The 13690-nt window shown below is 47.9% G+C and overlaps 1 protein-coding gene and 1 pseudogene across 2 annotated transcripts; both read right to left on the reverse strand.

Annotated features, from left to right (window-relative positions):
• Positions 1–32: 32 nt before the first annotated feature.
• Positions 33–686, reverse strand: LOC310798901 (cytochrome b5 domain-containing protein 1-like; the record flags this gene model as incomplete). The annotated part of the gene is made up of 1 exon (XM_083661461.1): positions 33–686. The coding sequence occupies one exon, from the start codon at positions 684–686 to the stop codon at positions 33–35; it is 654 nt and encodes a 217-aa protein (XP_083517587.1).
• Positions 687–11683: 10997 nt separating this feature from the next.
• LOC310798902 (zinc finger C2HC domain-containing protein 1A pseudogene) lies at positions 11684–12541 on the reverse strand (annotated as a pseudogene). Its single transcript has one exon. The product of its transcript is annotated as a zinc finger C2HC domain-containing protein 1A pseudogene (transcript).
• Between the last annotated feature and the right edge of the window lie 1149 nt (positions 12542–13690).

A 13690-nucleotide genomic window follows, 5' to 3' on the forward strand; every position in this document is an offset into this window, starting at 1 on the left:
CTCTACCCATCCCGACACGAGCAGGTGGGGGGTCAGCACTCGGTGAGGTCGTCGTTGAAGTGGAGGCAGAGGGACGGGGTGAAGAGGTCACAGTCCATGCGGTTCCTGCAGAGCTCCTCGTCCTGGTCGTGCATGCCGTTCTGGCCCAGCGTCTTGCTCATGTCCAGGCAGACTCCGTCCTGCTTCCAGGTGTAGCTGCAGGCGTGCGAGTTGTAGCGCAGGTAGCGCTGCAGGATCTGCTCCAGCGTCTCCTCCGCGCACACCTCCAGCCGCTGCTCCTGGCTGCTCAGGGTGTTGATGATGCGTATCCACCTGGTCTTGGCAGAGAGCAGTCCCACCTCGTACTGGGCGTCCTTCCACCAGGGCTGGCCGAAATCGTTGACCCAGTCGGTGCGCGGGCACGGAGGGGGCACGTGCACAAAGCGCCCGCGGGGGGTGTAGTACTTGACACAGCAGGTCAGGGGGTCAACGTGTGTCAGGACATCTTTGGTTTTCGGGTCAAACCAGTGGCTGATGTCTTTTCCCGCACACTCGATGATGGGCATCAGAAGACCATCGCCTTTGTGTTGGTTCATCAAAGGGGTGAGGTCACACACCGTACCCAAGAATGACACCCACAGGTCTTCGATGGTATTGTGAGCAGACACTTCCCTGGGAGTGAAATACTTTGGTCTCAGCGATTGCATCTGCCGCCTGTACGTTCTGTCCACAACGGAGACATGACCTTTATTAATGAGTTATGACATCACTGATGTCACAATGTCTATGGCATTGATAGTATAAGAAGGTCTATGACATCATCGGTGATTTAAGAGATAACTGATGATGTCACAATGCCCATGGAATCATTAGCATCTATGCCATCATCAGTGTGCTATGACATCACTGATGATGTCTCTGCCCACTACAGCACCAAGGACTTTCACAGGTCAGTTTTAATTTATTTATTCATCAGGAATAGCCCCATTGAGATTAAAGAATAGCTTTTTAAAGGGGGTCCTGGGCGGGTTCACACCAGAAAGTCCGGGTCCTTGGTTCGGGCCAGAGAAGAGGATGATACATTGTTTCGTTTTTCAGCTGGTTGGGTTTGCGTTCACAAGACCAAAATCCACTAGTCCTGCCCACACCAACCAAAGTCACGTGGGCAGAAATCTCCTTCTGTTATCCACCTTATATTTTTGTGAGGCCCCGCTGTAAAATAATTCTGGGAGCAATATCCAGTCTAGAACGTGAGCAGCTGTGTGTTTATGTTGGCTTGACGCTGCCTGGATACTACTCTGCACTGTATGAGCGAGAAGCGCCCGGCTAGCGGGGTAATCTGCACTGCAGCCCATGACTGCAGCGCGTGCCTCCTCGCATCGCATTTCCTTGTCGAACTCCGACGTTAAAAGTTTGCTCGTTACAAAATAACACTAGTTTTGGGAATGTAGCCTAATAATGTTTTCTATTGCATCCGCTAACCTGTTGCTCATTGAACAAGTCGGCATTTATCAGCTCAGCTGCAACGTTTACAGACGGGTACATTAGACGCGCTGTGTTGTGTCAAGCTAGACGTAACGGGGGAAGAGGACAGCAGAAGGAAGCGGCACCCATGGTGCATCATGGCCGCCAAAAATAAGGTGGATTGGCCATACAATTTGTCGGGGCAAAAGTAAACAAACCCTGCCACTAGTCATTTTTGTCTGTTTGTGATGTCGCTGGTAACGAGACGAGATAAGCTAGCTAACTGCAAGCAGCTTCTTCTTCCGCGGTAGCTTCCAAAACAGGAAATCAACATCAAAAAATCACGTGCTTCCTCTGACTAGTCCGGGTGGGGTTCACACCAGAAATGGGCCGCTCCAGAGTTCGAGCGCGATTTTTAGTCCACACCAGAGATCGAGTAGGAGCGTTCACACCGACCCTACGGACCGTACTAAAGGGGAAAGATTCCGATAGACCGGACTAAACAAGGCTGGTGTGAACCCGCCCAAATAAAGCCAGGGAAAGGGGAGTTGGAAATCCGGGGATCAGACAGGGCAGTCTGAGGCATGGATGACAAGGGGGTCCAGGCAGAGGACTGACTGGCGGAGAGGTCCAGGGGCAGGGGAGGAAGTCCAGGGTGGGTGGCAGGCCGGGCAAGACTGGGGCAGGCAGGTGAGGCTGGGCAGGTGACTGATAGTAATCCTGTCTCTTTGTGTAAGGGGCCGAACACACCATACCCCCAACCTACGCTGAGGCAACGCAGCGGTGAGGCAGTTTCATTTCAGTGTCCTTGTTAACAGGCGAGATCGATCACACCAGCAGCGCGCCATGCTGAAGCCATGCTGAAGCTATCCTGCAGTGATAGCTTCTGTTCTATTTTTCAAGCGTGCAGCGTGCCACACGGGAGCAGCCATGCAGGCATTGTGTTTGTGAGCGGGGGGCAGGGCAAGAGAGTGCTTCTGGTGTGGCAACAAGGCTCCTGCTCGAAGCTTCCGTGAAGCGCTGCTTCAGTGCTGCTTCTGAGTAGCGCCCCCTGTGAACCGAGCGTGAGTGGCTACAGCACCTGAGCTTTGCGTATTGGAGATTTAGTTGACCTTGCCGTGTGCCTGAGCCGTGTGCCTGAGCCGGCCAAGTAGCTCTATATTTCCTGCCCTCTTTCGCAGTAGTTTGTTTTGTTTTGTATTTTTGCTCTAAGTCCAGTACTAAAACGCATTTCCTGCCTCTGCTGCCTCTGTCATCTTTGTGTGGGTCCACACCTTCACACACACCGTTACAGTCTGTCTGTCTGTCAGTCAGTCAGTCTGTCTGTCTGTCTGTCTGTCTGCCTGTCTGCCTGCCTGCCTGCCTGTCTGCCTGCCTGTCTGTCTGCCTGCCTGCCTGTCTGCCTGCCTGCCTGTCTGTCTGCCTGCCTGCCTGTCTGCCTGCCTGCCTGCCTGTCTGTCTGCCTGCCTGCCTGCCTGCCTGTCTGCCTGCCTGCCTGTCTGTCTGTCTGTCTGTCTGTGTCTGTCTGTCTGTCTGTCTTTCTGCCTGTCTGCCTGTCTGTCTGTCTGTCTGCCTGCCTGCCTGTCTGTCTGCCTGTCTGTCGGTCTGCCTGTCTGTCTGTCTGTCAGTCTGCCTGCCTGCCTGCCTGCCTGTCTGTCTGCCTGCCTGTCTGTCTGTCTGTCTGTCTGCCTGCCTGCCTGTCTGCCTGCCTGTCTGTCTGTCTGTCTGTCTGTGTCTGTCTGTCTGCCTGCCTGTCTGTCTGATTGTATGTCTGTCTGTCTGATTGTATGTCTGTCTGTCTGTCTGTCTGTCTGTACAGTAACTAACGGCTGAAATAGTGTCACACGGACGTGACGTGTCACTGAGGCAGAGCGTTTCTTTTTGACCTGCTCAGCAGGTGGGCTGCGTGCAGCTGTGGCTTTCTGATTTCAATTGAGTTTTGCCAATCAGCCCCCCCATGTACCCAAATGTTTCACAGCTAATTTCTCAATCAATGGCAACAACTTTCCTATTTAGAGGTTTTCACTCAATTAACCATCTCAATACAACCACTGCCATGTCCCAAACGACTGAACATGAATAGCTCATGAGACTCTGACATTAGATTGATTTAGCATTTGTGACTGTGCCGGATAGCTACAACCCCCAGCCAGAGGGGGGAATTAGCTTCACTTGAATAAAAGTTCACTGAAGTAGAAGCTTGATTTAGCAGTCTGACAAACCCTGCTGCTGTGAGGGAGATTTAACTTACCATACTGTTGAATTCAATGTGAGAGAGACAGTTAAACATGATTACATTTAGTTAAATACGGTTCAAATTAAGCTGTTAGACCCGGTCGGCAGTAGCAGCTGCAGATAATTGTGGCTGGGGGAGCTAACTCATTTACAGCAGGTGCTAACTTTTTTCTCTACAAATTATATATGTATATAAATTATACATATACATATATACCGTTTGACGACCCAAACAAAAGCTCCTGCGACCCACCTGTGGGTCCCTGGGCCCAGTCTATGGGAAACACTGAGTTAGCTAACGTTAGCCACACATAATCCGAGCCTAGGCCAGACGGGATCATGTCTATGTTCCCCGGGTGCTATGTTCCCCGGGTTCTATATTCCCCGTTTTTCACTAACCTCTCCCAGCCCCCACGCCAAACCTAACCTCCCCCCATGCCTAAACCTAACCTCCCCCAGACCCTAACCCAAAACCTAACCTCTCCCACCCCCACGCCTAAACCTAAGGTCGGCATTGCGGGTGGTCGGCATAGCGGGTGGACACCATTTGGGAAAAGCGGGAACATAGGACCCGGGGAACATAGGGATGACCCCGGCCAGACAACAGCGGCTGTAATCTCCCAGTTGTACTAACCAGAGATAATACCAGACTCTGTGTGAACATCCTCCCCCACCCCCATTAGGTAACTTTTCACAACGGGCACACTCTGTGTTAGCCGATGCTATTGCATTGCTACCATAACTAACGTTAGCGTTAGTTACCGCTATCGAGGTCCAGATGAAAATCCCAAACATACACAAGCACAGCGTGACATATTATCAAGCTCCTTACTTGGAATAACACATAATACAACACAAACAGTATTATGCTTCTATTTGTTTATTTTTTGGGCTGTCTTTGTGCAGAGCAAATTCCCTGAGGGGCAACCAACGTTTCATTCATTCATACAACCTAATGTTAGATATCACAAAGTGGCTAAACACTTAAGCTGCGTTCACACCGACCTATTAAAGTTTTTCGCTGTCATCGAGTTTACATACAAAGTCAATGGGAACGAGCGATTGAGCGTATATTCGCCCAGGAGAAAAATCGCTGGGCGTCCGTGCGACAGAGACAGAGCGATAGGGAGAAAATTTGCTCGTCGCCCGAGATGAAATATCCCAACTCGAGCGAAATTACGCTGGCATCAGTCGCTCGCTGTTCAACGCTGATTGGCTGCCGTGTGAGAGTGAGTCAAGGATCACACTGGCTTGGAACAAACCGCTGGTTTATTGTGTGGCAACAAACCACATTGACAGCTGATTGACAGACTGACAGCTGACATAAAGTGAAGTCTGTACTACCGGTATAGCATTAGGAGCACGCTGATAGGCTTTAGCTGGTAAACAACTACGGTGGCTCGTAGTGGACAAATATCATGACATTGCGTAACGTTATAGCCCCCAGATGTCCGTCAATTATTGTGCCTGTTGAGCGATTTAAACAGAGCGACAGAGCGATTCCAAAGGGTTGAATCGAGCAACAGAGAGAAAAATAAATATCTCGGTGTGAACACAGCTTAACCGTTTGTACATCTGCTGTTGGGTCACATACTGTTGGTATCGATCCATCAATAAGTCTCAGTTTACTATCTCAGCTTTGTACTGTCCCTCTTTGTTGAAGCAGTCGGACGTGAAGTGGTTCACACATACATACAAATTAGCAGCAAATCTGTCCGGAATATTGCCTTTGAAAATAAAAACGAACCACTCTTTCTTTCTTTTGAGGGGGTACAGGGGTGGTGCAGTGGTAAGTGCTGTCGCCTCACAGCTAGAAGGTCCTGGGTTCGATTCCCACCTGCGACGCTGTGAGCGCTGAAGGAGTGCGTGCGCGTCCGCATGTCCTCGAGTGCCCACCGCCCGGGTGAGGTCGTCAAAAAGGGCCTTTCTGTGCCTTTCTGTGTGGAGTTTGCATGTTCTCCCCGTGCCCCTCCTGGGGGTTTCCTTCATATAGGAACCCCTTCACCAAAACATGCAATATCCTGGTTGCTGAAGTGATGCCTCCTCTGGTTGTTCGGGGCGCCTGTTCGGAGGGAGGGGGAACTGGTTGGAATAGCGTGATCCTCCCACGTGCTATGTCCTACCGGTGAAGCTTCCCCTGTCAGGTGAAAATAAGCGGCTGGCTAACTGCCCATGTCTCGGAGGAAGCATGGAGCCAGTTTCGGCTCTCCCCAGATCGACAGAGGGTGGAGCAGCAAACAGGACAAATCAATTAAAATTAGCACTAACGGGATAAAAATGGGATAAAAAAATTTGGAGGGCAAAAGAGAACCACTCTTTCTTTCTCTCCTCCGATGCTGGGACCTGAAAGAGAAAGCAAAAGAGAAAAAACGAACACAAAGCTGTGTTGGTTTTTACAACTAACAACAGAACAGTTACATTGTCTATCTATAACTTTCGACATGTTTCGGTACTTTAGATTAGGTTTAGATACTACTAGTGCGCTGCGGACTGAGAGTGAAAAAGTACTGAATTAAGTACTCTATGTGTACCGGTATCACTTGAAGGGTTCTGGTACCAGGCCTCATCCTGAGTACGGATATTGACACATTGTACTCGGATGATAAAAGAGTACATTTATCTGTACCGGATACTCGTTTCATCCGAGTATTCGGCTCAAACGTAGTCGGTGGTTCGATCCTGGGCTTTAAACTTGATGAAACACTCGTTATCCAACAGCAGCTCCTGACTCTGTGCTCGGAGCAGCCTCTGGCGGTCCTTGAGGGCGTCAGTTCTCTGGATGATCTGCTGCAGCTCGAACAGCAGACACGGGTTCTCCTCTTCTGCCTTTCTGATGTAGGCCTGCAGGAAGTCCGACGCTTCCCTGGTGGCTTCCAGCGCCTCGGCCTCCACTCGTTGTTTGGCCTGGCATTCGTAGCTCCGCTTCTCCGAGAGGAAGTGCGTCTTCAGATCGTACATGGAGTCCCAATTCTCCTGCCGCAAACGGACCACCTCCTTCTCCAGCTCCGCTATGCGGCCCAGCTGCTGCTGCTCCAGCTCCTTGAACTCTTCCAGCTCGGAGAAGTTGGCGGTGAGCTTCGCCAGCTCATCGCGCTTCTCTTGGAGCGACCTGCTCACCTCGTTGGCCTGGCCCTGGTACTCAGCCAGGGTCTCCTCCCTCTCGCTCTGCAGGCCCTCCAGTTCCTGCTCACTCTGCTTGTTGAGGCTTCCGATGAGATGGGGATCCTTACACTTCTCAATCTGCCTGTGGAGATACGACATGTAGACCTCGCTCTCCACACGATTCTGAGTCGCCTCATTTTGTAGAAAGTCATTTTCACTGAGCAGCTCGTCTCTTCTCCTCCTCAGGTTGTTCAAGACGGCAGTCCGCTTGTCATACTCCCTCTGCAGTGACTCTCTGTCAGAATCCTCAGGTTCCTGCATGGAACGTGTTTCCTCCCTCAGTCCTCACCACCTATATATAGCCTCAGCCGGGACGGGTCACTGATGATGTCACAATGTAGTCCATGACACCATTATAACCCGTTCAAGACATTTCAGAACACCGGAAAAAATGTGCCCCACCCTGTAAAAAATGAATTGAATGGTTGTCGAGGTTGGAATGACAGGACGCACGCATGTAAACTTAAGGGCAATAACATTTGGTGAGCAACACACACACACACACACACACACACACACACACACACACACACAACAAAGTGCCTCCTTGGAGGACATTAAAGTTTTCTACTGCAGGGCGGGCGAACCTAGGAATCGAGTGAGTGCGCATGCCTAGTTTTTTATATTTTCACAATGTCCGTTGAGCTAATGTTCAACTGATGTCACCTTTGCGACATTGTGACATCATCAGTGATACCCTAACTGATTACTGTATGTCATACTCACTGATGTCAGACATTGTTGTGACATCATGACACGAACACCAATGCCACCGATTGATGATGTCATGCTCCACAATCGTCGAGTGATGTCATACCCACAGATGATGCCATTATGTAGATCAAGCAAAATCGCTTTAATCTAGGAAAACTCTGATGCCATAGAGACACTGCATGAAATAGGCCACGGCCATCACGGGGGAAAGCTCTCCATTCACTTCCACACACCAGCGTAATTTTCCTTGAATTAAACATAGCTAAAAGCTGTTGTGTGGTGGGGCTGCGCAGACAACAAAAGTAAAAAATCGCCAGTTAAAGTTTTTTTGTACTCCCGAGCAAAACAAGGAAGCCATTGAGAATTGGCGAGAAGATAAATGTGGATCTAGCTGTCAAGGAAGGAAGTTGGAGTGTTCATCTTCTGTTTATATGATCTTTGTGTGCAACACGCAACCATGCACGTGACATAGGAGAACGCCAGGATTGGGGGCGGGGGGAGTTTTTGTTTCCTCCTGTTTTGGGCATGGTTTCTGAATGATCCACCTTAGCGGGCCAGTAACTCCACCTCCTTCAACTTCTTTGGATGGGGGAATTATATTCCAAATCTGAAAAGAATTTGATAAGACCGCTGTTTAAATTAGATTAAATTGCTACTCCTGGGAGGATGAAACCGCTACTCCAACAGTATCAGGTTACGGTGCTCCTACTCAGAAATGCTCAAAGCGAGAGGGGTCTGGCTTCCATCAATAGAGGGTCATTTTGCACCCTTTGATTTACTGAAAACCAAGTTTGAGTTGCCCGGCACGGACTGGCTCAGATTCCTACAAATCAGAAACTATGTTCGATCTAAGATTCAGGCCTTTGAAGCGCTCCCAAATGAACATGCTCTTTTTTATGTTTTGCTGAGCCCTCCTCACTCCAAGCACCTCATCTCTAAATTTGTGTGTCTCTTTGATGATTGTACCATGGCCTCTACTGAGAGGATTAGAGAGGCATGGCAGGAAGAACATGGAACTGAATTATCTGACATTACAGTATATGGGAAAAGAGCCTGTCGGTTGTACAAATCAGCTGATTCAATTTAAAGTCGCTCACCGTCTCCACTACTCTAAGCAGAAATTACACAAGATTTATCCTACTATCTCACCACTGTGTGAAAGGTGTCAAGTGTCGGAGGGCACACTGTCTCCTGCCTTCTGGTTCTGCCCTTCACTGACGGGATTCTGGGCCAGAATATTTGACTGGTACTCTAAGGCCTACGGGGTGGCCCTTCAGCCGGAGGCAGAACTCGCCATCTTCGGCTGCTCGGAGCCCTCTCTGAACTTTCCTACAGCTGTGCAACAGTCTCTGACACTGGGGACAACTGTCGCCAAAAAACAAATTCTGAAGGAATGGAAATCTCCCTCTCCACCCTCTTTCCAATTGTGGTCTACCACAATTTTTGGTCTACCTCAACGAGGTGACGGGTGACTCACCCGGCTGGCTTCCCATAGACCCCTTGAGTGAGATCCCAGGTATATCGTTTACAAGAACATAAGAACCTTAGGTGGCTGGCGGCACCACTTTGTAATGTTGATTATATTTTTTGTTTTGTTTTTTGTTTGTTTTTCCTTTCCTTCCCCTGTGTCTGAGCCTGTTTCTCTGTTTTGTCTTGTTTGTGTTCTAAAAATTGATGTTGTTGATGTGTTCGAAAAAGTGATTCGGTCGCAGGCACGAGGCCGCAGGCCGAGTGCTGAAGATAATCGCAGCAGTGCCAATATTAGACAACAACAGCACGACCTCGAGTGTGATATTGCTTTTATACAACAGTTCTATTAAACAAAGCTGATTAAAAAAATGACAAAAAGCTGAGAAAATATATGATTTCTGTATTTATTCCTCCGCCAACAAAAATAGTCCCCTCAGCTTTCTGCTTTGCTGAAAATGTAGCCTAATCAGCCTAATTAACTGCAGGCTGTCTACTTTACTACTGTCTACTCTACGGCCCAATTCCAATCCGCCCCCTTACTGACTCAAGCCCTTAGAGGCGCGTTCACGTGAAGGGAGTGAGGGCTTAGGGATGTCCCACAGTGAAATCGCAAAGTGAATGAGGGCTCAGAGTGAGCCCTTTCTGCCCCCTTACCGTAAGGGAGCAGCTATGGCCACTTAGGGAAAGGGAATTGCCCACAATGCATAGTGTTGTGACGTATAAAACGGGGAAGGCTGCAAATATCTGTCAAAAAAATAAAAGAACACACGCGCGAAACGAACGGGGTGTTTGCGAGTGCGCTGGAATGCCTTAATTGACAATGAAACATTACATTAATAGGGATTTCAGATTAGACAAAAATATTATATCAGAGGAATGCAAGTAGTTATTTTACACAATCCTAGAATAATCATCGATCATTTCTATTACAATTGCAATCCACAACTTTTTTGATGAATGAGAAATAGTTTTACCAAATCTGTATTGTACAGTATTGACATTGTGTATAATGTTGGGTGACATGTCATTATTAAGCTTATTTTAATTAAAATTACACATGTTGCAGATTGCAGATTTTGCAGTAGGCTACATTTATTTTTAAATGACCTGATGATCCAGAGCCTGGATGAGACCAGACTCATCAGGGATTATATCCCTCAAAGCGTCTTGACAATAAACAATATATAGCGAGCCCCAAACCTGCCAGAGTCAACATCATCTTGTCAAGTGTAAAGGGCTCTGCTGTCCCAATCCTCTTATTTATCCAATGTGGATCCCTTCCACACTTGATGACTCAACCACTTTCAGATGGCGGCCATTAGAGGGACTGAGGGTTCAGGGCTTGAGTCTTTAGGGGGCGGATTGGAATTGGGCGTACAGCTGTGAAGCGTTTTGTTGATTAGAGCAGCTGTGAAGCGGAGTGATCTACACACAGTGAAGCACCAGTGCATTATCATGAAATAACGGCACCCGTAGGATCCCTCTTGTCCAATCAAATTGCTCGGCCGGAACTACCTGTTGTATAAATATATATATATATATATATATATATATATATATCACATATATATATATATATATCACATACCGTATATTTAAGCAATATAGCATGAGAGCTAGTGTGTTGTGGCAAATATATCCCGCTGATCAGTTGTTATCCCACGAGGCCGCTGATCAGCGGGATATATGCCACAACACACGCTGCTCGAGTGCTATATTGCTTTTATAAAACTGTTTCCAAGTATGATAATATAAATATAATAATAATACTATAAGTCCGACTGGCATGGTATTCTGATAGAGTCAGTTGAAACACTACTGTAAGGCGGGACCTCTAGCAAGAAGATAGACGTGCGGGTGATTTGATTGGATCGTTCTGGAGACTGAAGTTGACATTGGCCAATCCTGGCGCTTGCTGAGAAGCTGAGAGCTTCCTGGAAACCCCGACAGGCAGCTCGAGCGCAGCGCTGCATTCTCAGCGCTTGCTGAGAAGCTGAATGCTTTCTGCAAAGCCCGACACCAACTAACGTTACGGGGTTAAATGCGGGGTTAAATGCGGGGTTAACAGCCTTTTTTTGCAAAGAAGACATTAGCCCGCATCTATTCTTGTACAAAACAATTTTCTGCGAAGTATTAGTAAAGTTATAAGTGAAGATCGATTCACAAGGATCTGACAGCTGTCTCCGCCATTTTTTTTGAGGTAACCAAAGGCTTTTAGTAAGAGAGTTGCCATGGCAACCAATATAAATATAAATATAAATATATATATATATATATATATATATATATATATATATATATATATATATATAAATATATATATACATATATATATATATATACATATACATATATACATACATATATAACATAATAAAGTTGCGTGACTGATGTATCCACAGTCTAACACTGCCTGCCTGGCGGTCAGGAGGAATGTAATTGAACAGTCTGTGTGTGAGTCATGCTTCTTGGTGATTTCTTTCTGATCCTTGGATTGTATCGGGTTTTAGTTTGCTTGGATCGTATCGGGTTTTAGTTTGCTTGGATCGTATCGGGTTTTAGTTTGCTTGGATCGTATCGGGCTTTGGTTTGGGGGAAATTCTCTGATGCTAGTGTAAGTATTGACGCATCCCTACACTCTCTTCTATTCTGTGCTCCTTCAGATACACATCCTCCTGAGGCCGCACTGGCAGCAGAATTTGGCGGAGTCGACAGCATACTTGGTCCCACACTCGTGACAGAACAACGTGTGCGTCGTTCCACCGTTATTATCCCCTCCGTTCCAACTATTGGAATCATTCCTCGACTTGTAGTCGTCTACTCTCTCCTTGTTCAGTGCTACTGCAGATTGAGTGTTCTTCACAGAGCCGTAGCCTCGTGTCTTAAAGCCCACAACAGCACCTGACGGAGGAGGGCCTACATACCCGCTCCACAGCGGACCTGCAGAGCAGAGCATACTTCCAGGCGACTGTACAGAGCCGGATCTCCGGGGTAAACAGGAGGAAGCGGAGGGGATGGTGGAGGTAACGGGGGAGTTGTCCTTCACGGGCGTAGGAGCCTTGCACCGTGTGAGAGCAGGTTTCTTGGCATCTCCTAACTTGCCCTTGTTGGGTAAACGTGCAGCCTGCTCCCCACAGAAGTTGATGTGTCTGTCCGCCGCGTCCTTGCAGAACCTCCTCTGACAGTAAGGACACTGGACGTAGTTCGGAGGGAGCGGTGGGGGTAATGGTCCCCCATGCTTGGCGGCCCGGATAGATGTGACGAACTCCTGTTTTCTGTGGTGTTTGGATGGCTTCTTAAGGGGCTCGGCCACCTTCATTGCTTTGATGGGTTTGACAGTAGGGATGTCTGGGCCCTGGGCTCTTTGTCTACTGGAGTCAAACATCTTCCTCTTTTTGGCCGCTGCCTTCAGGCAGACAGGAATGTGCTTGTCCAGGACTTTGGGGAAGAAGGTTCTTCCACAGATGTAGCATGGTTCCATGTCAGGAAGAGCTTTGCCATTTTCAAATTCTTCCATCGTCATCATCCAATGTTTGACACTGCCACTGCCACAAGCGACCAGGTGTTACTGGTCCTACTCCTCTGCAGGGAAGGAGTTATGGCATCACGGATGATGTCATAATGTCTATTACATCATCATTGACATCATCAATGTCTATCCACGATAAATCTCTGATGTATAGAATTGGTGATGTCACGAGTGATGTCACTTGAGCACTCAATCAATTTTATATAGTGCCAGGCACTTTACAAGTAGAGCAGGTATAGGCCATGCTCTTTATTTAGACCATTTAAAAAACAAAACAAACTATAAAAAAAAACATGATTTCAGACCCGTCTTTATTGTCACACGAACACTACAACACATGCATGCGGCCACAACACACACTCATGCTGACGGTGGCCGGTGAAATATGTCCTCTGCATTTTACCCATCCAGGCTTGTCCTTTCCTCCAGGGGGGCAGGCCAGGAGCAGTGGTCGCTATTTCTTTCCAGCGCCCGGGGACCATCATTGGACCAACATTGGACCAACTTCAGATGTTGTCGTCACTGGTCGGATGACGATCTTCTGCATGTTTTTAGTGGGGGGGTTATGTACGGAGGAACCCCCTGGGGGGTACGGGGAGAACATGCAAACTCCACACAGAAAGGTCCTTTTGACGAGATAGCCCACCTGGGCAGTAGGCACTGAAGATATGGGGGGTCACAACTCCAGCACCCACAGCGTCCCAGGCGAGAATCAAACTCAGGACATTCTAGCTGTGAGGCGACAGCGCTACCGACTGCGCCACAATACCCAATTATGATGTGCACTGGTGATTATACTGCAAGGTCGTGTGGCAATTGAAACAATTTCCCAACAAGAGCAGCACTTTGTGATGGCAGCTTTAACGGGGAACGAGAGAGAGAGAGATGCACAGCAGTGGCAGTAATATTGATTCTATTAACAAATGAAAAGAAAAGAAAAGCATTGCATTGCGGATGGAATCTAGCCTTGTGCTAAATCTGGCACTTTTGACACTTTTACCATGTTTCAGGTGACTGTATCTGCTTCATGTTTTATGTGTTCATTAATTGTGCATTGTCCCGTCCAAATCAACAAATAAAGTAAAGTAAAGTAAGCAGTAATAGCAACGCGCAGTGAGAGCAGTAGTATAGGAAGCA

This window comes from Poromitra crassiceps, assembly GCF_964638095.1.
Source record: "Poromitra crassiceps genome assembly, chromosome: 26".
Classification (NCBI taxonomy): domain Eukaryota; kingdom Metazoa; phylum Chordata; class Actinopteri; order Beryciformes; family Melamphaidae; genus Poromitra; species Poromitra crassiceps.